At 33.7% G+C, this 25,753-nt stretch overlaps 1 protein-coding gene and 2 long non-coding RNA genes across 13 annotated transcripts in view; 1 reads left to right on the top strand and 2 right to left on the bottom strand.

Annotated features, from left to right (window-relative positions):
• LOC122577052 (trafficking kinesin-binding protein milt) overlaps nucleotides 1-25,753 on the top strand; it is a 100,677-nt gene that overhangs the window by 43,419 nt on the left and 31,505 nt on the right. The window contains exons 1-2 of one of the 8 annotated variants that reach the window (XM_043748130.1): nucleotides 5,817-6,008; nucleotides 16,311-17,461. The exons of 3 other annotated variants lie outside the window; for them this stretch is intronic. In XM_043748130.1, the coding sequence (XP_043604065.1) occupies nucleotides 16,459-17,461 (1,003 nt within the window). In that variant the 5' untranslated portion in view covers nucleotides 5,817-6,008; nucleotides 16,311-16,458. Of the gene's footprint in view, nucleotides 1-5,816; nucleotides 6,009-16,305; nucleotides 17,462-25,308; nucleotides 25,526-25,753 lie in introns of those variants that run through there. 4 more of the 8 variants (XM_043748129.1, XM_043748127.1, XM_043748128.1 and 1 more) reach the window with 4 other exon arrangements.
• Nucleotides 92-3,823, bottom strand: LOC122577060. Of its 2 annotated transcripts, none has more exons than XR_006320043.1 (3): nucleotides 3,708-3,823; nucleotides 2,796-2,998; nucleotides 92-2,618 (listed from the first exon to the last, which is right to left on the bottom strand). It is a non-coding gene; the product is annotated as an uncharacterized LOC122577060 (long non-coding RNA). The 2 variants fall into 2 exon arrangements; XR_006320042.1 differs by lacking the exon at nucleotides 3,708-3,823 and adding an exon at nucleotides 3,108-3,628.
• LOC122577062 lies at nucleotides 20,725-25,172 on the bottom strand. 3 transcript variants are annotated; one of them, XR_006320053.1, is made up of 5 exons: nucleotides 25,034-25,172; nucleotides 24,741-24,946; nucleotides 23,788-24,680; nucleotides 23,162-23,624; nucleotides 20,727-22,999 (listed from the first exon to the last, which is right to left on the bottom strand). It is a non-coding gene; the product is annotated as an uncharacterized LOC122577062 (long non-coding RNA). The 3 variants fall into 3 exon arrangements; XR_006320052.1 differs by having other exon boundaries at nucleotides 20,725-22,999; nucleotides 23,788-24,961; nucleotides 25,034-25,169; XR_006320051.1 differs by having other exon boundaries at nucleotides 20,726-22,999; nucleotides 23,788-24,946.

The following is a 25,753-nucleotide window of genomic DNA, read 5'->3' as shown; positions in this document are numbered from 1 at the left end:
GGTGGTCCACCTAACTTTATCACCTGGAATATATCGCTCGATTTTGATAATATTAAGAAAAAAAATGTTTCAGGTACAAGTTGAATGCTTTCGAGGGGGACGTAATTTGGTATGATTAGCTTTGTCCTAGGTGAACGCGTAGAGGACGCATGAAGGTCACCGATGTTCTTTTCTTTTTTTTTCTTTTTTTCCATGGAATCATGAGTTTTTCAATACACTAATTCAGCACTTTTTAAACTTCTCCCATTCGCAACTCCATTTTGCCAGGAAACATTTCACGCCACCCCGGTTATACAGGGTATCCCACCTAACTCTGTCATCCTTAATTACTCTCTTATTTGCGATGATATAGAAAAATGTCTCAGGCAAAACTTGTTTGGCATCGAGTGCTTTTATTTATTTAACCTTGCGACGACCTTGAAGCGTCCTGTAAAGGCGACGTTAAAATCTTTAAACGCGTACCTCTGTCTTTTATTACGTGTGCTCTTAGCCGACGTTCAGACGTTTTCAAAACACTACAAACTCGTGTGTTTCGCGCTATCCAACATTGTCGGGATGCGGTCTCTAACATGTTCATGCCGGCGCTGCTATTTGTGTTTCTCACCGTGGGGCGGAGCTCGTATTCATTTTTATAATAAGTTTATAATATTGAATTGCTACATTTTTAAATAAATTCTACTTTTTTTCAATTAATATACATTAAATTTCCATTGTTTAAATTTTCAACCAAATGGCAATTTTTTCTAGTTACTAAACGAACTACATTTTTGCTGGTGTGCACCGTCTGATGAAACATTCAAATGTGAGCCATCGGTGGTGCACGCCGCCTGATGGGAGACACAAGCGTGAGCCACAGGTGGTACACGCCGGCGTGAACGAGCTAAAATTCAATGCGCCACACACATTAACGTTACCTGGTGTATACTACGACCACGCATAAAGATTTTCATAATACTGTCACTGATGTGGCTTCATCGAAACACAAGATTGCAGTTTTGTAACGTGTCCGAAATAGTCGATTCATTTCGAGCGGTCACTTTCAGCTAATTTCCTAGTATCGAATTTCTTGTATATCGAAGTTAAAAGTTTATATCTCGATAGCAGATGCTGCGGAGGACACAGGTTTGCACGTTTTTCAACACGTCTGAATATCAGCTACGAAAGTACCTAATGAAAAATGAAGGCACCCATTTAAAAATTTGTATGCCACCTTTGCTATACGTCTCAAGGTTATCGTAAGGTCAGATAGACAAAAGCACTGTACCATGCAACTTCCGTCCGAAACGTTCTCTTGTATCGCAAATAAACGGGTCGCAAATGAGTGTAACAGGGTGAGGTAACACAACTTATATACATAAAGAGGTACATAAATTAAATACACATATTGGGCAATATGTAACTGACTGATTCTCACTGTCGATAACTTCTAAACGAAGTAAAAGACAACAGTCTTTTTTAATACGAGTCATTTATTAATATTTGGAAATCATGTGTGGAATCATGATATGAGAAAGATGCCTGCCTTCGGATGCTGTACAAAGTCAGCCCTGTCAGTCGTATTTTTCGTTACATCTTCGCACGTTTCGAAAGTTATGTTCGCTGTCGCTTCTCGAATAGCATCTTTTAGCTGCTCGATTGGCTTTCGTTTATCGATATGCCCTTTACTTTTGAGAGATCCTCGTAACAAGAAATCCGCTGCAATAGAATCAGGCGATCTTTGATGGCCGGACGATACCGGCAGAGTAATTTGTGTGAGGTCATCGTTATCGACGAATCACTTTGATAAAGTGTTTTGACAATTTTTCCCCGCTCTCGAACTGTGTAACGCTCGATGATTATTTTGTCGTACGTTCATGATACGATTGTTAAAGCGGAACAGGAGATGATGCATCGTTTCGAAATGGCGGGACTTTGAAATTAGTCAGTTATATATTGTCCACCTTGTACACATAAAACATTAATCGACAATAAATTAGAGAAGTTTAATGCTAAACAATTCTTTGTTACATTTATAATTGTATCATTTATTATCACATATTAGAGCAGAATTAAATTTGCACATCGGTGAAACAGATGTGCTTGTTTATTTTTGCACAAAGAATTCTGGTTAAATATCTGATATAACAGAGTACGTTCAATGTTCTTGAGTGTTAATCGATATTTTCATTTTGCAATCGTCAACGATGATGTTGTCCTTCTGCAGTAGATACATAGCATAAAATAGTCGTAAGTGTGTGTTTTATAAATTATTGAAAGTTCTGTATTCATTCCAAGCAAAAATTCATTCAAAATGTTTTTTAAAAAAATGCTGTTGTATATCACTTGATCCTTCGGTGACAGTTGATTGACATTTTTTAGTTCACCGATGTGTGACAGTTATAAAAGTTTCACGACCTCGTAACTCTGTTACATGATCCTATATAGGATTACGACTCATAGTTTAAGAAGCCCTGCAGCAATCGATCCATCTTGTCGTCCCCGATAAAAAAGTAAATTAGCCAAACATACAATACCATATCGTTTTTCGAATGTTGTTCTTGTTACTCGTATATTTACGCTCAATTTAAGGTCACTTGTATACTCATAACGCTATGAACAAGTTTCTCCCTCGAACTAACCTTAAAAAGGACAGAAATTATTTCTAATATGGAACATGTACCCAAAGATGTAATACCGACACGAGATACTACATTTTCATAGAAAACAAACAAAGAATAGTTTCATTCTCGCCCTACTTTATTCTTTTTTGGTAATAAAATCACATTTTAAAAGAATATTAAGAAATGGATGCTCACAGTAGTCGTAAATGCAAGTATCAAACTGGACTGCAGCACAGCAGCTTCTTGTCCACTTGAAAGTAGTTTGCTGCTTTCAGATACATTTTCTTTTCTCCAATGATTTTTATGGCTCGAGCCACCTTCTTCTCATGACTTTCTTTCTTGTTGATTTTTCCTAATGCCGCAAGAGGGCACCCTGATATTCCTCTAAATAAAATAACCTAGAAAGAAAGCGATGCAAATATGGAATATTGTGTAATTGCACCACTATTGGGTGGCCATATTTGGAATTGCATGAAGTTGAATACACGATATTCAGCTTATACTTACTTCAGTTTGTATGTGAACAGCAACGAGAAGTACAAATAAGTATGGTAAAATAATAAAAATACGAAAAGGAAAAAAAGAAGAAACACGTGAAATTTACACAGCGTCGAAAGTTTTCGAACATCGACAAGGTAAAACGATCATGCTACGATGTTATACGTTCGCTCGACCGATGAACCACAACGCGTACGATAACAAAGTGATCGAGTGAGATCATCTGTAGGCGTTCGAGAGATATTCATTTGGGAGATTTTTAAAAATACCATTACAGTTCCGTATTATGTATTTAGTACATTTATAGTATTTTATGTTATACGATACGGTATTTCGATATATATTGTTATATCGAGAAAATATCAGTTTTAAAAATAGCAGACAATTAAAATTTAATTTGTGAAAATTTGGCAAGGGGAGACTATCTTTGTCTGTCATACGCCAAGTATGACAAGTTAAATAAATATAACATAATAGTATAATATATATTAAATAATAATAAATAAATAATAAATAACTAAAAAATAAGATAGTTTTTCGACATAAATACTACTTTTACTTATAAATAGTACTTTTTTTTGGAAATGACGTGCAGCTGGATCGACTAACCTTTTAGGAACACACGTGATCCCATTGAAAAAAGCATCGGTGACCTTCGTACGTCTTCTACGCATTCATCTACCATAAGTCCAATCGCAGCAAATTATATTCCCCTCGAGATCGTTCAACTTGTACGTGAAATAATTGTTAAATATCATGAAAAACAAGCGAGATGTTACAGGTGATGAAGTTACAGCTGGACCACCCTGTATATGGGACTTAGCGATGTCACACGGTGATGGCGATTTTTTTTTTTTAAGAAATTGATCGTTCTGCAGATAGCGTACGAAGAAAATAAGGTACATAGCACCTTTTAAAGCAGCACTTTTCAAGAGCTACATAACAATGGGTTTTTAACCGAAAAAGACTTGAGAAAGTAAAATTGTGCGCGCTATTCTTCTCAGAATTCTCTTGCAGCGCGAAGAACTTACGACGAGTAAACTGTGCGTCAGCTCGTAATTCTCAGATATTTCGCCCTCGAATTTCGCACAGGAAATTGCAGATTATTTATCGTCTTCGCAAATCACGTTTAGAACTTATTGTTAGTTAGCGTATTTTTGTTTTCATCGATAAGCTGGCAATTTCATCGATAAAATTCTACCTTTATCGTTCGCTCGTTATCGTTAATTTGCGATAATGCTCCACGGACGTCGTCATTAGCGATTGATTTCTTTCCTTGAACATCTTATTTTTCGCTTGTTTTCGTTTCGTACGTACGGCCGAATTATTCAAAGAATTCGCTGTTTCACGTATTTATCGGGAAATGCGCGGACCCCCTCTCGGCTTATCTCTCAGCTTTACGGATTTTGTAGCTTGCTTTATTTCTATATTTAATCTTTGCTTTGCTACATGCCAAAATTAAAGATTATTTTTATTCCTTTCATTTGCTAAGACTGCCGTTTCCCTGAAATACACACGTATGCCACACATTTGAGTGGGAACAGTCGATACATATTTAATACATACATATTTAATAATTCATACGCAAAGACATTTCCATCTTATTTTCAAACGCAGCTAGAAGGCAAATAATTACCTATATCATAAGATTATGAACGACTTAAAGCGTAATGAATAATTCATTATTACAGATGTACACGACGAATTACGGTCGTATGTTTCTAGCATTATACGTGCAGTTTTATCAATAAGTTGGTATCTCAATCTTATTCATAAATCGTTATCCAAATACTTTTATCAAATTAACTTTTTACATGTTTTATACGTTCTTTGCGATCACTCAAATATCTCTATTTAGATATACGGGAGTATTACATTACTCAGTTATATTGCACAGTTTATTAGGTGTTTCTAAGAATTGGAACAAGCTATAGCGTTGAAACGTAGGAGATAGGCAAATTTTTATTAGGAAAAATTACACGTGTTTGTGGAAGTGAGGCGTATCGAGTATTTCAAGGTCACCTCTATTTTTTTTCATTCAATGGAACATATTTTTTTTATACATCATTCGATGTGTTTTTTCATTCCCTGCAAAAAAGTAACCAGGTGCTTGGGTCGAAAAATGGGCTTATTTTTGATATATCAAATTTGGTGAAATTAGAATTGAGGTACCTTTCATATTTATATCATTCGTCGACCCAAGTACGTTAATACTTTCTGAAAATTGAGAAATGCATCGAATGATTTGTAAAAAATTACAGAGACTCGTTTGAAAAAAGTGTGCAATGCGCTTCGCAACTGCACCGGTGTATATGCGAGAAAAACTAGCACGGTAGTATGATAGAGCGTGTTAAACAGTGCAAACTTTTTCTCTACGACTTTTCTCTATCTTCACTTACGACGGAGTTATAGCCTGTTCCAGTTATTATTATGAAAATACCCTATATACTAATATTTTGTTTTGCAATCAAAGATTCGCGTGATACATTAATTTTGCTAAAAGGATATTTACAACAAAAATGCTTTGAATAGATACTTCTAAATACATTTGTTCTTTATTTAAAATATCGTTTTACGTCTCCGTGATAACAAGTCACATGCAATTAGGCGCTCTTTTGTCGGATATCCAATCGTAAGAGCCGCCCGGAAGAGTGCTCGACCAATCAGAGCGCTCGACCCGGCAGTGCTGCTGGAAATTCTATATAATGTGCTTTAGTCGCCGCTCGTCCTCCACGTTGGAAGCACGTTGTGCGCGTCTGTTTTCCGTCGATATTGTATCTAAAAGAACAACTCGTCTAATCTTTTGGCAAGCTGACGTACTCCTTTCAGTTAGTGTTTATCAAAGAAAAGTGGTCCAGTGCAGTGAACTAAATCTTGAGATGTGGCAATTATAAGTGAAGTGTTGCTATGGTGAACTTTTATTTCACATATTTTTCATCATGACGTATTATCCGGCATCTACACTCATAGCTTTTTCCTAACTCTCTACGATGTACATACGCATAACGTTTTATATAATCTTGGATGAAAATTTCATTCACACGATGAATGATTCGTAGCTATTTCTCGTGAATTAATGCCACAGTGAATATTCGACAGTTCGCTCATTTATAATTTTTGAAATATAATCAGGATTAAAATTTGATCTGATATTTTATTATGTGTTTCATGTATTGTTTCGTATGCGAAGCCTGACACTAATCTGAATGCAGTGTAGCTTACTGCAGTATTTACATATCATATATTCATTTACTGCTTTTAAGAAAGTGATCGCTAATATTGAACACCGGAACGATAAACGTTACGTTTCCGCAATAAACATGCTTTGTCATAAAATTCTTACTTAGAATTTCTAATTTAATACTTTGTGTGAGAAATAAGTAAAACTGTAGAATATTTCTTTAATTTAAATTGGTTAGTTTAAAGTTAGTCAATGTTTAATAGATTGGAATGTTCGGAAATCTACTGCCCTTTCGATCAGGTTAGGTTAAAGTGATTCTTAGAAAATAATTTCTTTGCTTAATTGTTGAGATAGATTAATTTGCACCTTATTTATAGCAAATTAATTGACGTTTTGTAAAATAGTGAAGATATTCATTCTAAAAGTTAATTTTATAATTATTAAAAGATACTTGAAAATGTAGATACGCCTTTCAAAGCATGCGTATTCGGATGAAGTGAGGTTAGGTTTAAAGAATAACATATTTTCTTCAAGTTTCACGACAAAAATTAAAAAGATTCGCATCAGATACATTTATATTTACGAATATCATTAGTTATAATGGGATTGGGTTAAATTAAATTGAAACTCGCATCGATTAGATTTAAATATGTACTGCTTTTCAGGTTATACACTAACTTCACGATACTCTATCGTGTTTGAACTGTTAAAATAATGCTTTATATCTTTCGTTATTTAACATTATCCAAATGTGACATAACTTTTGCATATCGTTATTACATAACTATATAACATCGTTTTATCTTTATAAACATGTCGTTGATAACGTGATAGATTTCAAAGATCCTTGCTGTTAACAGCAATCGAAGATTATTTGTTGTATAAAATTTGACTGAAATATATGAATTTATTCTGGATTCATTGTTTAGTGTCGAATATGTACACGATTATTATATGTATATTGGTACGCAATTAATAGAGATGTGCATATTGTGGTTGTTATTGTACAAACAATTTGAGAACAGTGACTAACCGACGTTAATGAGATTAACGGGAATCATTTCATTTTGCAAGTAAATGTGATAAAAGTTAAATACAATTTTTCGATTCCTTATTATCGTAAAAAGAAAACTACGGGCTATTCGTCGAACAAATTAATCGTCGAAAGAATATAACAATAGTAATTTTATCTGTACTTTAGGCTCATTACAGGCTGTTACAAGGAGGTTGTTGCCTTCTTATTCCTAATTTCTTATTGTATATTATATTCTTAGAATGAGCTCTTAGTTACTGTATTATATTGATATTTTATTGTGTTTTATTGCTTAACTCTTTCTAAATCAATGGGATAATTTCTTAATAAAATTAACGATCGTATAATTTGTGTGAATGGTTGGCGAACATGGAGGTCGTTTTCGTGATTTCAGAGCTTAAATAGAAATATAACGTATCCAAACCTGCATTAATCAACGGCTATTCTTGCGCTCCGATTATTTTCCGCGTTTAAGTACTTTTTTTTGTAAGGAATACTTTAATGGACATTGTAATAAGAAGTCATTACATTCTATCGTGAGAATAAAATTCTTGCTTTCACGTCAATTATATTTGATGAACACGTGTTTAATAACATTTAAATAAAAGGTGTTTCCATTCATTTAGATTCAACATATCTAAAACATTAGCTGTATAGGAAAGACGTGGGATGAAGAAAAAACTGACCCAAAAAGTCACCTATTTCTTGCCCCACAATTTTGAAACTGTATTTCGTGTCGAATGATCCCTTATGGTGAAACATCTACCACAATAAATTTTCAAGTCGAGCTGACAATTAGTTTCTGAGACATGGGAGGTCAAAGATGTGAAAATCCATTAACGTGTCAACTCATACGTTTCGACGTACAAACTTTTACGGCAGTCTGATAGTTTAAAGGATCGTTCGCAGAAATTTTGTCGACCGTTAGCAGCGAATTTGAAGTTAGGTTTGCAAAATTCACAATGGCCGATTCAATATGGCGTACGATATATTTTAAGAACACCTGCTACACAACATTTATCTTTCTTGATTTTGATCCGTGGAAATGGTGATGGATACATTACGTATGTGAGGATTGCATATGTATATGAGTCCGATAATATTGACCATATTCAAGGAACTATGCAATTTTTATCACGTGACTTGCAACAACCGACAATCGGACCACTTTCGCGCGTTTAGTAAAACTGTGCGATTAATTCTCGTCTGGCTTTAATCTTATCGACAAGTATGAAAATGCGGTGATGCTTCCCGCTATAATAAAATTATTATTATAAAAAGCACAAATAATTATTGTAGTTAAAATAATAATTATTGAAATTATAAACATTACTTTAGTTTCGAAAATTCACTTTATAACTTTTTACGTTGCGAATATTAGACCAAAGTATTAGAAAAATTAGAAATCGGAGCGTATGAGCTTTAAAAATCTTTATTTATATTTAAAATATTAAATATTTAAAAATCTGACATGAATGATCTGATTTGAGACAATTGTATGTCACCTAAGAATCGATGAAAAAATTAGCGGTGCAGATGTTAGATTTTTAGAAATATTTATTTAGCAATAAATTTTTCTCGAGGGGTAGACAAAGGAAAATTCTCAGGTAGTTGAACAGACATGGGTAAACGTTCGTTTCTTGTAAAAATTGACGTTTGGGCGTGCCAAATTCACTAAGCTGGGATAATGTCCTTTGACTACTCAACCGCTAATTATTATTTGGCAATGATACCTTCTGCCAATATTTTTCTTGAGCCTTCCTTGTACTTTTTGGCTGGTTTGTTAATTCTTTAATGAGGGTCGTGATCTGCATTTCGTTTTTTGTGTTGTGCCGCATGAGAACCAATCACGTGCTTGATGAATGGTATCTTGAGTTCTTCTCAAGACCACCCGAAGGTGCGTTTGTTATAATTTGAAAGAGGGACATTAAAAATTCCAAAGACGAAAGATCGTCTGGCGACGATACCTTTTTTATTTTGTAGCACCAGTTATGCATGTAAAATTAACGATATAAAATTTGCTTTTTATTGCCAGCCTCTGACTTTGCGTCTAAAGACCTTTTTTTACTCGTGTACGTACACTTGGCAGAAATGAAAAAAACGTAACCATTGCTTGGAAATTACTGTATATTTTTTATCTTCTCAGATACATTGATAGTGATTGGAATTAAAAATACGATAAAGGGAGAGCAGTCCATACATGAAATTATAATATCGTTGTTCGTCGATTATACTCTCGCAACATCTGCAGCTAATATTGATATCGAGAGAACAAGATAAAACCTAGCGACAAAAGTTAAGAAACATGCCTTGTTTGAATTATATAACCACACCTAACCTAACTAACGAAACCTAAATAAAAAATAATGTAGGAAGGCGTTGGGCAACCCTTGGGTTTGATGAATGCATGCCATCTGTGTGGCATTAATTCAATTAATTGAACATAAACCCCAGTCGGTATATTACATCATGATTTTGTAGTTTTTTGTGTTAACTACCTTTTACTTCTAATTAGCTATAATTTAATTTCCCAATTGGCGTGTAACGTGCAATCCCACAAATGTTCAATTGGGTTCCAGTCAGGAGATTCCCTTAGCCACTTAACTATATCAACATTCTGTTGCAGAAGAAATGTCTTGATTAATTCAACGTTTCAGGTCATTGTCGCGTTGCCATTTTCTCGTTTTCAAATGGCGATATACGCGTTTGTAAGATATCGCGATTCACGAATTTGTTGTTTCTCTCATGTGTATTAGCGGACCAGGGCTACCAACCCGACACCTCGTTACATTACCACCAGCAAGTTTCACTCTTGGTTTTAGATATTTAACGTTAAAACTTATTGTATGTGTACGGTCTGCTATCCCTTTATGGGTATTTTTAGTTCCATTCAATATATCTCAGAAGATAAGAAAAATATACAGTAATTTCCAGGGGATTATTGTATTTCTTAATTTTTATAGTAAGTGTATGTGTAATGATCGAGACCGTGAGAACTCTTCCTTTTATTCCTTGTATTTATACCATATATACCCCATTTATATTTTCGTTAAGTCGTTCTTCTTTTATTACATATTATATGAATTATGTGAATCCTAATTAATTTGTTACGCTAACAGGAACTATCTAAACATATCCAAACACTCTTTGTATGCAACGTTCGCAACGTCGACGATATCTTTCGAATAAAATGTCACAGATCCACGCCAACCATATTCGTCAAAGACGCCAATATCTTTGTCGTATATATAAAATGAATGTTACATTGATCTTTAATTCCATAGCAAAGCATCGTTTATCAAGCTCTCTTATAAAAGCTTCTCCCGAGGCTATGAGAAGTTTTCTGAAATACACATTTATTTGTTTAATCTACCCGATGGCTTGACTATGACACGATCGCCATAATACAGCACAAATCCTTTGTTTGCGTTCGCCTGCTACGTGCTATCGCGTGCAGTTTCAAGTGCTTGTTGTTTCCAAGATAGCAATAACATATTACTAAATTTGATTGAATCCTTTGTATACCAGAGATACAATTTTTGTTATTTCGTCGAAATCTTTCTCAAAGTATTGTTATTAGCGACAAATTTCTTTAGTGCTATATGGAAACGGGCGCTTATTGAAGAATGGTATATATAACATGAGGTGCCCGGTATCATTCGTTTAATACTCTTCCAATTTTTCCGTACATTTTCAATATCGTTGGCATATTTATAGAATAAAAAGGTTCATGAATTTATTATTCACGTTAATTAATATTGTTTAGCCTTATAGGTTTCACCGTTAATTTTTTAGTTTCGCTATAAATTAATATTGTGTATTTACGTTAATTCTGATTAAATTTCAGAATTATACTATATTTCTCATCGAAGGTTTCTTCTTCTTCAATTTCATGATTACTCTTGCTCGTTACATAGATATAGTAAGTTTCACGTATGTTTGATCATAATATTATGATTTTGGTGTCTAGAGATAATATTAAAACTAACCTTGCCAGGCCCGTTCAAGAGAGACCGGTTTCAACATTTCATTTAGAATTGTACATTCATTGTTGTGTCTTTCGTTCGTCTAACTTTACATAAATTCTTGCATTAACAAAAATTGAGAAATGGATTAATCAGGTAACATATTACTATTGTCCTCTTTTATTACACTGCCCCATTCAATACAGATAATTTATGAGGAACACAAAATACTCTTCTTTAAGAAGCAAAAGATAAGCCATGTAAACATTTAGACAATCATTGATGATAGCTTGTCAGTGTTATCGATTAGAAGTTGAATGGTCTTTTAATTTTTGTTATGCCTTGTGCGAAACAAAAATGCACATCTCATCCCACCTCTCCCCTAGTAAGTTCTTGCTATATTTTTTTATAATAAGTATAATTATATATATAATATTTATAATTATATTATATTTATTTATTTATAATTATATATATATATTTATTTATAATTATAAATATATTTTTTTCTACAGTTCTATATAGTGTAATTACTCCATATAATTACTAAGATATGTATAGTGATAGTTTTACGTTAAATTCATATAATGAGCGAGATTCATAACGGCAAATAATTTAACTTTGCCCTGAGTGGTTTTTTTCATACAATCGTAGATAAGACAGATCCCTAGATGATCTCATTCAGTTGAGACAGCCTGCGTAAATCTATGTGAAGCAACGAGTTAGTCCATGGCTGAATTCGCGACTTATCAGGGAAAAGGAATTTCTCAAGTCTTGTAGTGGATTTTCTCAGAGAATTGCGCAACAATCAATTAGACGATGAATTAAGCTTTCCTTGTTAAAGAAAAACCGTGTAATTCTTTAGACACGTCCCGTCTCGACTAGTTCAACGCTTTCTCATAGAAATGATCCGTCAGCTAAATGGAATAGGAAAAGAAAATGCGATACGTATAATGGTTTATTGTTTTCGAAACTACGGTGCGGCTCTTTCACACCAATTTATTGCTGACAATTTAATTAATGCATATAATTTAATCAGCGTGCACGGAAATTCTACACTCGATTTTCGCTTGTTCTCAGAATCGCAGAAAAGTATAAGAGACGTATTAAAATTAATTGTAAAATTTGCGGGATACTTGTTATCGATGGTCATCGTAAAAAAACTGTGATATTATATTTTTTGATTAATTTTGATTCGTTATTAGCTGCCAAGCAATAATCATCGATCATACAGTGTTTTATTATCGATTTCAACCTCTTATCTCGTTGAAGAAATTTCAAAAAATATGTGGACGTCTATTAGAACGTTTATTTGTTGCAGCTACAGCGTGTTTAAAAAATGATGGGTAGAAATTTGGGCGCAGGAGGAAAATTATTCAAACTTATATTTTTAATACGCACGTTGCTGACATGTAATTTAGTTTAATTTATTAACACATTTTGGTCTAATATCGTCTAATTTTGTCTGATACTGTAAATTTGTATCATAAATATGTATATTGAAAATATATTATCATAATTCGACCGAGGATATTTATGCAAATTTTTATTTGTGAATGCAGTTAAGGAAATAAAATGAATAGAATCAATACACTGCAATTAATTCATGTAATGAATACAATACAATACAATTAATTCATATAATGAATACAATACAATTATGGAAATAAAATTGAAGATTCGTATCACATTTGTGCACCAAAGTAGAAAAAAATGTTTATATTCGATATTAACGATAAAAAAAAATTGAATCAGAATAGATGTTCAAAATGGCCTGTACGAAATTCTAACACTAAAACTATGAAATGTTCCCACTATTTACAAGTATATATCATAACGGATACTTTGAATTATTTTATGTACTTTTACGTCTTACGTGAATCTTGTTCCTTTTTAAACCTCTAAGTTTCGCAGACTAATTACAATAATGTAATCTCGGTATATTTAAACACGTTTGATATTTTGTATAAAACGCGTCTATGTTCGCAAATTTTATGGCGAACGCTTTCAACATTCGCTCTGCTTTTAGTTTTTTATCGATAAGGTAGTTCCCTAGCCAACTATATTAGTCAAATTGGAGTTGATTAATAAATGCTAGGTATAAAGATGATATGATACTGATGACTAGTATGATATGAAATAATAATAATAATTTTTGACACTATTTGTATTTATCTTGAAAAGTCAGATGTTGATATAAATAATTGCAATACGAAGATAGAACATTAAATCAACTGGTATATTTAATTGAGGTAGCAGATCTGACAATATCGTCAAGTTGAAAAGAAAGTATCCAACAAGAAAGAAAAATATCGATCTCGAATTGTTAAAAGGAGGATAGAGAATTAATAATTATGAAAGAAAATTTGTGAAAAACTTGAGAAAATTATTTAACAACATTAAATAAATTAAACTCAGAATTATATTATTTAATTCCTTATCTGACCTTATCTGAAATGAAGATCAGTTTTGCTCGAAATTTGAAAGTAATCTTGAATTTTGAGATTTATTTAAAAGCTACCTTAATATTTATATGAACTGTGAACTGCTTTTCTCCTACTTTGATACATAAAAGTTGTGGTCAAATTTTTACGGAATTTTTTTAAAACACCCTCTATATAGAATTCTGTCGTTGTTTCATAGTTACATTTTCTTATTAACATTAGCATTAATTTCATGTTGCAATTGTAATTTCTGATCGTAGAGATATACACAATTGGTCCATAACAATGTGGTCAGGTTATCGGCACTTATATAGCTGATATCAGTTAGTCAATCGCACGTATTGAAAGTTCTAAGTATTTATATCCTTATCGATGCGATCTAAATGATTTTTGTAAACAGCACCGTGATATACTTTCAATTGTACATCAATATCTTTTGATGAGATATATGTGCACGCTTTATTTATTTTGATAAAACAATGAAATAGGTAGCACAAGGTATCTCAGTTCCAAGTAATTTTGCACAGGTACGAAACAATAGTATTAGTTATTAGGTCACGCAACATGACATGGTCGATAAGAACGATATATCTGCAAAACTATAATTTTGTTTTCTATACACACGTGAGGTGGAAATCGTAATACAACCGAGCAAGAGGCGATCCTACGTGAAAAAATAGAAAACATTTGATATAACATTTTTCCATCCGAGGCTTCGTTTTCGAGAAAATCGAGTTTGAAAATTTAACAAGTATTCGTAAAGTTAAATAATTCCAGACTGAACAAGAGTAAACAATCGACAGGAGCTTAAATTTTATGTGAAAATAAGTAAAAAATGTGGAATAGAATTTTTTCATAATACGCTTCGTTCTTTTATTTTTTTTTATTTTTTGAGAAAAATAAATTTGAAGATGTATCACGCGCCTGTGTCAAATCAGTTCGTAATTAAACATTATTTCCATCAAACTTTAGTTCCTTGAAAACAATGCCTTAAACGGGAAAATATTATTCAACATTTTTTATTTATTTTCACGTGTGTAATAACCTCGCGCTGAGTGTTTACTCACACCTAGTCTTAACCAAGTTAAAGTATACTTGGCAAACTCGATTTTCGCAGAGATGAAGCGTCATATGAAGAAATTTTATTGTACATTCTCCATTTAACTTTTTCTTTAACCATAATTAATCTTTAATTATATGTGGCAACCTGCTGCATAAGCGCTCGCCGTAGAGTACGTTGCCATTGAGAATGTGGCTACGCAATTACCATTTATATCATCCAACAGGGGGCGATCTGATCGCCCAATAGGAGACGCGTTTCCAATAACATATTAGCCAATCACATTATAAAATAGCTTAGGTGTTAATTTAACTTTTAAGTTATCTCTCTCTGTAGTACATAGTTTCATAAACAAATCTACAGAAGCAGACGTAAGGGCGCCATATTTCAAATCACAAAGGACTACTCTGGTATTTAATTTAGTTTCGTAATTTAACGAAATATAAATTTAACGTTGCATTGACTGGGAGATTATTAGCAACGAAGGCAGATATGCTTAAAGTATCACGTTAATTATCTTGCTTTCTTTAATGAGTCTTAACAGATCGTTGATTTTTTCCTTGTTGGCATTGCCTCTAATACACGGTGTCAGTTTGTGAACGATGTGTGTTATACTACTCCAGGCAGGATAAAATAAAACGACTGGTACGTTGCATTCTCCGCATTCCTCACCGGGAACTGCGTCCTTTGTCAATCGATGCAAGTGGGAGACTTTTGTGTGGTCTATTCGGATGCAAGTAATAGCGACTTGGTCTCTTCTGAGTAGTGAGGGGGTTATGTCGTATTTTTGGAAGAACGAGTCACTGACGTTTTCAATGTGAGAGGACGCTGTTTGTCTTCACTTTCTTTACCGATGCTGTATTATAATCTTCATTGAGTCAAAATATATCTGCCATTAGGTTTAATGATCTTGTGCCAGCAAGAATCCAATTGAGATATTCCATGTTTGTAAAAATTAATTCGAGTAAAATCTCGGTTATCTGAATTGTTGGGGGACGAAGGTTTTCGGATAATAAAAGTGTTACCTTCTTGATATTCATCTTTAGGTATGTGTTTCAAAATACATAGATATTAATAATAGCAATACAAATAATGAAATTAAATATGATTCGATCAAACATTTTAACTGCTAAATCATACAACCTTTTTAGCTTTTAGATTCAATTCGATGAAGTTACATTCCTTTTGTGTCTTTCATCATCTCAACTGTGTTTCTATCGCCTCAAATATTTCAAAGTGTTGAGGAGTGCCATTATTGCCGTTATATTCTCGGTATTGTATACATCTTCTACATCTGTCGTAATATTATCTTCCATTTCGCCCTGTGTGGTGCCGTCAAGGCAGTTCATTAGTTTTTTCCATGCTCTTGTCAACGTCACACATTTCACGTCCACCCAAGCATGTGCCAGCATAAAACAGCAATCCTTAAAACCTAACTGCTTCTTGTAGCGCACTATCGAAATTACCATTGGCATTAATTCACGAAAATTCGTCATACGATCCCATATATATCATTCGTAACAGTGTAGAGCGCAGAATTAAATAAATGAACGCACGAGGCGAAGCTGTGTCGACGAGGAAGAGACAAATGGAAAGATAGTGTTGGGATAACGTGATCTCATGAACAGCGGTACGTAAATTTCGATCTTCTTAAGATCGAAAATCCGATTATGGGACATGAGCAACGAGCACGATCCGCGAGTGTCTGGGAAATTCGAGCGTAAGTCAGACGGTGCTTCATGTGCAGAAGCAAGCTATCAAGGTCAAAGGAAGGTAGGCCATTCTTCGAGAACGATTGACACAGTTCAAAATGTGTTGGATCGAGAGCCGGTTGAAAATTTGTCGGAAGTTGGCGTGCGAGGAAGAATCGGTGAACCAGCAAAGTATTCCCAGAGCGCGGCGGAGACGGATTCCCAGAAAGACTCGTCTTGGCAGACAATTCAAGTTTCTCACGATGGTTTTCTTCCAAGGAGCAGCGAAAGTTGCTCGGAATGTATCGGCGGCGAAGCAGGAAATCTTGCGTGGAAAACAAAGGGAAACGTCGCGGAACATGGTGATTTACAGGCCGTTTGGAATTTGAAAGCGGCCTCGTCGAAAAGCAGCGAGGACAGGCAGCTGTTATTGGGGATAAACGAAAATCTACCGGCAGATTTGAAAGAAAAATACTTCTGGCGACCGGAACCAAGCAATTCGCAGAAAATGACTGAATATTTCTTCGCGGACTCGAAGGAACGTTCTCGGACTAACAACCGAGCGACTTCCATAGGGACAGACGACTCGCAAAGTCGCTGCAAGTCGAGAAATCGTGAGAATCATCAGTGGAAATTGCAAGCCAGTTCTCCTTTAGCCCGAACTCCCACGTTCGCGAATTTGGCATTGGACGTGTCTTACGCAGGGTTGGACATCTCTGGTTTCCTGGATACCGAATCTTCCAGGAGGCTCGAAACTGATCCGCCCGAGTTCTGGGAAGACTTCAGCGTGGTCGAGTGTCTGGAGAACAAATCGTCGTCGTACGACGAAAGTACGCCGGAAGAACGAGTGGAGGCGCTGAAAGAGGTTTTGGCGGAAACCGATATACACGAAGGCGATGGAATCGTGTCAGACTTTCTGTTTCACGTTGCCAGAACAAAATATGGCAAGATATATATCAGAGTTATCAGAACATTGCTCCTTAATCGAGGTAGGATATGAATAGTTTATGACAGCGCTTCTTAAACTTTTTCCATTTGCCAACTCATTTCATGTCGGAAGAATGTTACGTAACCACAGTTCTGTACATAAGAAGGTACATAAAATAGATATGTAGGGCGGACGATATATGACCGACTGATTCTCACTGTCGATAACTTCTAAACGAAGTAAAAAAACAACAGTCTTTTTTAATACGAGTCATTTATTAATATTTGGAAATCGTGTGTGGAATCATGATATGAGAAAGATGCCTGCCTTCGGATGCTGTACAAAGTCAGCCCTGTCAGTCGTATTTTTCGTTACATCTTCGCACGTTTCGAAAGTTATGTTCGCTGTCGCTTCTCGAATAGCATCTTTTAGCTGCTCGATTGGCTTTCGTTTATCGACATGCCCTTTACTTTTGAGAGAACCTCGTAACAAGAAATCCGCTGCAATAGAATCAGGCGATCTTTGATGGCCGGACGATACCGGCAGAGTAATTTGTGTGAGGTCATCGTTATCGACGAATCACTTTGATAAAGTGTTTTGACAACTTTTCCCCGCTCTCGAACTGTGTAACGCTCGATGATTATTTTGTCGTACGTTCATGATACGATTGTTAAAGCGGAACAGGAGATGATGCATCGTTTCGAAATGGCGGGACTTTGAAATTGGTCAGTTATATATTGTCCACCCTGTACATATAAAACATTAATCGACAATAAATTAGAGAAGTTTAATGCTAAACAATTCTTTGTTACATTTATAATTGTACCATTTATTATCACCTATTAGAGCAGAATTAAATTTGCATATCGGTGAAACAGATGTGCTTGTTTATTTTTGCATAAAGAATTAAATTCTGGCTGAATATTTGATATACCAGTTTTTTCATGTTATTATTAATTATTCATTTACAATTTTTATTACATAATTCAAACGAGGATTTAATATTCAGATTATTACTAAATTTGAATAATAATAATAACGTTGAATACTAATATATTTAAAAATACTACTAGTAGTATAGATCTTTGTAATAGTATGACTGAGTACAAACTAGTAGATTTGAGGGATCTGCTTTATTATTAGATATTATTCACATAGAGCTGCTTAACGTTAAAAAATTTGAGTGGTAGTATTACTGTTACTAATATATTTGGCGAATATTATTAGTATATAAATTATATATATAGATTTTTGTGATAGTATAGCTGAATACTAATAGGGCTAAGGGTTCTATATAGTATCAGATTAGTATTCAAGTAGAGTTGTTGAATTTGAGACAGATTTGAATAATAGTATTAACATTACTAATATATTTCAGAGATAGCGTTAGTATTGTTAATAGATTTTTGTTACAGTGTAGGTGAATACTAATTGCCTTGAGGGATCTAGTTAATATCAGATATTATTTCAAATATACTTTCTGAACGTTAACAAAATTAAATAATGCTATTAACATTATTAATAATACTAGTACATTAATAACAGGTTTTTGTTACAGTGTAGGTAAATACTAATTGCCTTGAGGAATCTAATTAATATCAGATATACAAATAGAGTTGTTGGGTGTAAGCAAATTTGAATAGTACTATGTATTAAACATTACTGATAGCTTTGCGGGATCTATTTAGCATGAAATATTATTCAAATAACTTTGTCGAACGTTAACAAATTTGAATAGTTGCATTAATATTAATAATATATTTGAGGCATATTATTAGTATTGTAAATTATGTTGACAGTATGACTGAATACTAATATATTTGACCAATTTACTTAGCATCAGTTATTATTTAAACAGGATTATTGAGTCACATGATCACATATGTAATATAAAATGTCATAAGCATGTTCAAGGTCATTCTAAAAATCGTTGAATATTCTGTTCTAAGGCTGCTATTTTATACCCATGTCGATTAATAACTCGGTAAATTCTTCTTCATCCTTTGCTGACAGGTCATTGACATTTTTATTTCTCTGGTGTGTAGCAGTTGCAAAAATTTCCGCCGCCCCATAATTCTGTTACACGACCCCACATGGGGTCACGACCCGTGGCCGAGGAAGCTCCGCTTTATAATATCGATTAGTCGATCTCGCCATTTAGGAAATTGGATATTAATAGCTCGGCTAAAGAGACATCTCTCTAAATATGAAAAAGTGACTGGGACGAATGCGAAATGTAAAAGATAGCATTATATACATAGAACGATGGCTTTCTGAATGTCTGTTAATGGTAGTTTAGTTCAATTTTAGATTTGCCATTCTTTATATAGATACACTTCGCTCTCTGAAAGGTATCCGAATATCTTCTCGCACTTGATGAGATGCACGTTAATTACAACATCATAGATGAGTCAAACGGCAACAATTTTATTCTTTTACAGTCTTTATAATTTCTTACGTGTGGTAGGATATTGCCATGTGATTACATTTTTCTTCTCTTTCTTTTCTCTTCCTTTCTCTTTTTTTCTTCGTACAATACGAAATTATGAAATTGATATTTGTAATTATCAAACCTAGAACCATTTTACAGATTCCTTGATTTTTTAATTATAAATCGAATTAAAAAAAGAAAATTTTTTCTAATCTCATAGAAAGACTTCGAATATTAATGGACAAGCATATTTAAAAAATATATGCTTGCAGTAGCATATAAGCTACTAGTGTCATTTCAAAATTCTTGTTACACCTGATAAACTAACCTTCTATTTATATTAATAAAATCCCCCTTCCTCAAAAAAATAAAAAAAAATAAAATAAAAGACAAGTCGTCTGGTTGAATTGTAAAAGAAGTAATTATGTTTCAAAGAATGTCCAAATATTAATGTCAGTAACCGTGTATAGGCATATACCATTCAACATAGATTCGTTTTAGGAACAAGCAGACCGATATTCGTATCGCGAAAGTTCTCTTTCTTAACGACTGAGGAAGTCACGTTACTTTCATGTATCGAACGCACGAAGAAAGGAAGCGCGATTTCGATCTTGTCGTTTTTAAATCGATGATGGTCTACTTTCATTTGCCTTCGTTTCGTCGCCGCTTTAATTTCTCTGTTCGGAATTCGTTGGTCGAGTACGATCAGTGAAACAAAGGATGTATCAAGCGATATTCGAGATCCCTCCAGATACGAGTGTCACTTTGTACAGATCATCGATAACGAAATTAACATAGTCCAGGAGAAACTTGAAAAGAAATTTCTTCTGATTAAAAGCTAATTATGTATCGTTAAGGGAATGTTAATCGAAGGTTGTCGGTTTGACTTGGAATAAAATTTCTCCTTTTTTTTCTTTTTCTGTATTTTATTATTTTTCTTGCGTTAGACTTTCGCCCATTACAAGCTTAGTATGTCATAAATGTGTGATTAGATATAATTGACATATACAGGAAATGACAATACTCTGCCGCAATTAGGGTAGAAAAAAAATCGCGAATGTGATCTTTCGAAAAATACTGCATTGGAAAATAAGCGAGTTTTGTTCCAATAGGAAATTTAAAGTAAATACGAAATCGTTGGAAATGAGGGAAAAGTTATTGGGAATATACGAAATTAAGAATTCTGTTCGAAGAATTTGAAGGTGACTTTGAAAGGATAAAAGATTTCTCTTTGACGTTTCTTATCTTCTACTTATCGAATCGTGCAACACTCACTGCAAACAAATGCTGGAATTAATAAACTGGACGGATTACTTGTCCCATTCAGTTTGGTAATTGATTGCAGTTGGAGAAACGTCTAAATCTTGTAATACTATGGCAACAAAAGATTAACCAACTGACTAATTGTAAAAACAATGATATACATAATTTTTATCAGTAATCATTCATTATTTATCACGTTCAGCCGACAGAAACATTACGAAGAAATTATTTGTTTCACGCTTTCTTTATTAATCGTTATCGGACTATAGTTAACAAATTCAAAAAATTGTATTCCAGATATCTATCCATTTCTTTTCAGAATTAATATTACTCAGGTACTGTAATATAGTAGTACTAGTAGTAGTAGTAGTAGTAATATTTATTTAGTGTGTTGAACGTCTGGTCCACTAAAACTTTGAAATTGGATGGACATTTGGTGATAATTACAAAGTAGGAACCTTCCTTATCCGAACGAACAGCAAGACGAAACTGTTCGAATCATGTGAAATATTTGGATAATGGAACAATTATTTTTCTCATATGAAATTTCACTTATTCAAATACGAATTAGGATCAATTGAATCTTTATGGATCCTTATTTCCTTTTATTATATTTAGTATATTTCACATTATTATATTTTATTGTGTTTATTATATTATCTTACTAACTTTTTACCTGCCAAGTCGCATAATTCATTTAACATAGGGAACTTCATTGCCAGCACTCGGAGGATCTGCGTGTTTCAAATAATTGAAATCAGTATCATGCTTTTGTTTTTTAATATTCGCGATTGTAATTTTCCCAGCATCATGCACATTTGCCAATTCTGTTGCACCTACGGCAGCTTCGAGGTTTTTAAGTATGTCGTATTTTGTCTCGACAGATAAAACGATATTGCTTTCGTACTAAGTTCTTATAATCAAAATCCATTTGATCGAATAAAGGGAAGAATACATTGTGTACGGGCAATAATAAAATATGTGCATATTTGAAAGGGGAAAGTCATTCGTTACTGGAAAATGCTGTGTTCTGGATAAGGAAACTCTACTTATTTCCATTTTACATTACGCTTATTTTTCATTTCAAATCCCTTCCGGGATACATTGAATCGCTCTTGCATATTATTACGTGTAATTGCATCCTAAATATCCTACATAATTCCATTTTATATCTCATTCATTTTGCATCAGTAAACATCTTTATATCTCCAATATTTGAATACCAATCGGTAATACAGGTCTAGAGCACATTTAGCACATTTTGTAGGTTATACCATAGTATAATGTAATGTATCGTAATGATACATTTTATTTCAGTACTTATTACAACGAAGCGAAGTAATTAAGGACGACGATGAACAATAATAAAAAGAATTCCAAACGCCTAACACGCTTCTTGTTTTCAACATTACGTCGTCTTCCCTTACTGCGATGTAATCTATAATCTGCGTGTAGTAAAATGATCTACAGGGATCTTAGAATCATATTATACTGTTCACTCAATGTTGACCAAAATGTTCTATAGACTCCTGTTCCCTGTTGGAATTCATTTACTCATCCCCTTTTATCCGTCACCTTCTTCATCCATCCTATTCCATTAGCCTCTTATTCGATAAGAATCTCTGTTCGTTCACCCACTGTTGTATATTCACATTGCGTTATAACGTGTTCTCCTATTCCCTCCTCCTTCCCACATATATCGCATTCCTTCTTCTCATCGGGAATTTACTCACCCTCCACTCGTTCCCTAATCCGAACCTAACTTTGTTATCTTTATCTTCTTGACTTTCCCTTCCTCTCGTAGGTATATACTTTCTTTCGTCCTAATTGATAGACCGTCATCGGTTCTAATGTTGTTCGTTTCGACACAGCACGGAGCTCGACGTTTGAGTAGCGTAACCTGATCTATTGTATTTAATCGTCTATGAGAAATCACTAGCTATCCATGAGACGATGATAGAACTTGTTTATCTTCGATTTTCTCGAATTTAATCTTTTACCCACGCATTTGCGACATTTTTCTGATTAAAATGAGACTAAATATGATATAGTTTAAATCATACTTACATGTATATGTAATAAACGAAAGATTATTTCTGTTTCCCATCTGCTCGTTCCTATTTTCCTTTAAATCTCTCTCTTGCCATTCTATGGCTCATGTTATTTCACTTCTTCCTATCAATGACCCTTCTGCACTCCTCAAGTAGTGAGTTTTCTGATCTTCTAATCTCTTCTTCATATCTTCATACTTTATGTACCTTTCTCCTGACCACAGAAGTATTTTCTCCGTCTTCGTTTCTTGTCTAAATATCCTACTATAGGTGTGCACCTTTCCAGTCACTAATACTGCTCTTAGATGCCTTTCTTGTACTACTTCCACTTCTCTTCTTTTTTCTATCCCCCATATTTCATTATACTCTTCACCATGACGTTAAATATCATAACTCATCTTTTCTAATCTCCTCCAAACTTACATTCCCCACATCCACCAAATTTCCATCATCGCAGCTGTTGAACTCTTCCATACAACCTAATTAACATATTATTTACTTTGTAATGATTATTATTAGATCTATGTTACTATTCCTTATTACCTTCTCGCTACCACGCGTCACACATATGTGATACACTACATGTTTATACCATATACAAATTTTCCTTAGAAATTCAGATAAAATGTTGTAAGAAATTACCTTCACTATTTCCTTTGCGATTCCGATCAACTGCAGTTTTTTCAAAAATCTTTTGCCACATTATCTAGTAAACCAATCCTCCTAGCTTCTCAAAAAGGCTCGAGTCGTTTGATCCAATTTAAAAAAGGTTATTCACTCTTTAACAGTGTGCCAATATTCTCGTTCCTGACCGTATGTTACGTATGTTGTGTTTCAGTTTTCTTTAGGATAAATCTTATTTATTTTCGTTTGAGATACCATTTCCATTTATTATAAACAACGTCAAATTATCACTAATCTGACATTGCAACATATTGTTTCACTTATTTTAAATTTTTCTTCTCGATTGACAAAGATTGTACATAAAGTTGTTTGGAACACATAGAATATCAGATTTTGTGCAAATAGCCACACGTCTAACATGAGAACTGTAACACAACATTCGTAAATCGCTCGAACGGTCGACAGAAATATGTAAACATGGAGGTTTTCGTCCTTGTTGAGCCCGTCGTCGAACTCGTATATTGACTTTGTCTCAGTAGCATCGTGTGCGTTAAATAGGTAACAATACAATATTTTACATATCTAGATATGTGTGACAAGTGGTTTACAGTAAGAAGCAATCTACTCACAGCTCAGCGTTACACATAGGTGTGCGATTCTAAGAATCGCGTTGTCTATTTAGCAGCTTTTATTACTATATATGTAAAAATATATGTCACATTATGTAAAATTTTAAAATTTTGAATGTTGAGCTGTGAACAGTGACTTTTTCCTTAAACAGTGATAGTGAAAGCGTTAAGTAATACATATAATATATACTCATAAAAATGGTATTCTATTTCTATTATATATTATAAACTAGTTTGACCTTGCTTCTGAGGTCCGTTAATAGTTTTTAGTTGCTTCTCCTTCTGTAATCAAAGTACTGTAATATATGTATTATATGTGTAATAATGAACATATGAACTAACATATTGAAAAATGATGAAATATTGTAGATGAATTAAATGCAGTCACAAAGATCGTAGGAAAAATAGTTTCGTTTCAACAAGTCAACGCTTATGGGAAAGTTGCCAGACAACTCCGTAATAAATGAACTTAGGTCATAGATTTAGAAAATCCGATAATCGCGCTGCTGCTGTTATTGGTAGGCAGTGTTGGGCAAAATTTTGTGTATCTATGAAATAACAAACTAATATTTTAGTAGTAGCCTGTTTTAGGTTAGGTTTAAGTTTAGTTTCGATATAAAATTAAAAATACTTACAATTAGAATTGTTTGTGGTACTTTTTTTAAATAATATTTTAATTTTTAAGAAGCTTTTCAATATATGGAAATTTGAAAAGGATCGGAGATACCAAGTAAATCGTCAAGTAATTACCTTAATTGTTTTACAAAAAACCAGATCCATCTAATACTTACGTAGAATTATTTCCCTAGGAATTTTCTAGGATTTAAATTTCCCTCTCAACCGTATTTATACGCATCTTTGCCCGCGCAGCTTGCTCTGACAGCTATGCGTCATGGCGCCGGAGTAATTTTGTGGTTTGTTTCGTTTCACGCTATCTTCATGTTTTCTAATAATAAGAAGTAATATTCTCTTTCTTTGACGTGCGTGGATCATCGATCACTGTTTCTTGTGTCAATTAGTGTCTATATAAACGATTAATTCTTAAAATTTGAGAACTTCAAGAAGATTAGTGAAATGTGCCCGGTACATCCTCTGACGTCAGAGGCGGAAAATTAATGTGCTGAATGGTAAGTATTTATTTTGAAACACAAGTAATTACATCGTGTGATCAACATGTGATTATAAACAAATCTCCTCTTCACTTTTTGTTCTCCATTTTTCCAACGTACTTTATCGTAAAATATACTTGGACGATAATTTTGAAATTTCAAATTCGATTGAATCATAAGCGAAATATTACAAAATTTCGAAATGATATATTCATGTGTAGATAAATAATAATCAGGTAGATTATT

This window comes from Bombus pyrosoma, linkage group LG17 (assembly GCF_014825855.1).
Source record: "Bombus pyrosoma isolate SC7728 linkage group LG17, ASM1482585v1, whole genome shotgun sequence".
NCBI lineage: Eukaryota > Metazoa > Arthropoda > Insecta > Hymenoptera > Apidae > Bombus > Bombus pyrosoma.
The sequence above is the reverse complement of the archived record's forward strand: the minus strand, read 5'-3'. Positions and strand labels throughout refer to the sequence as shown.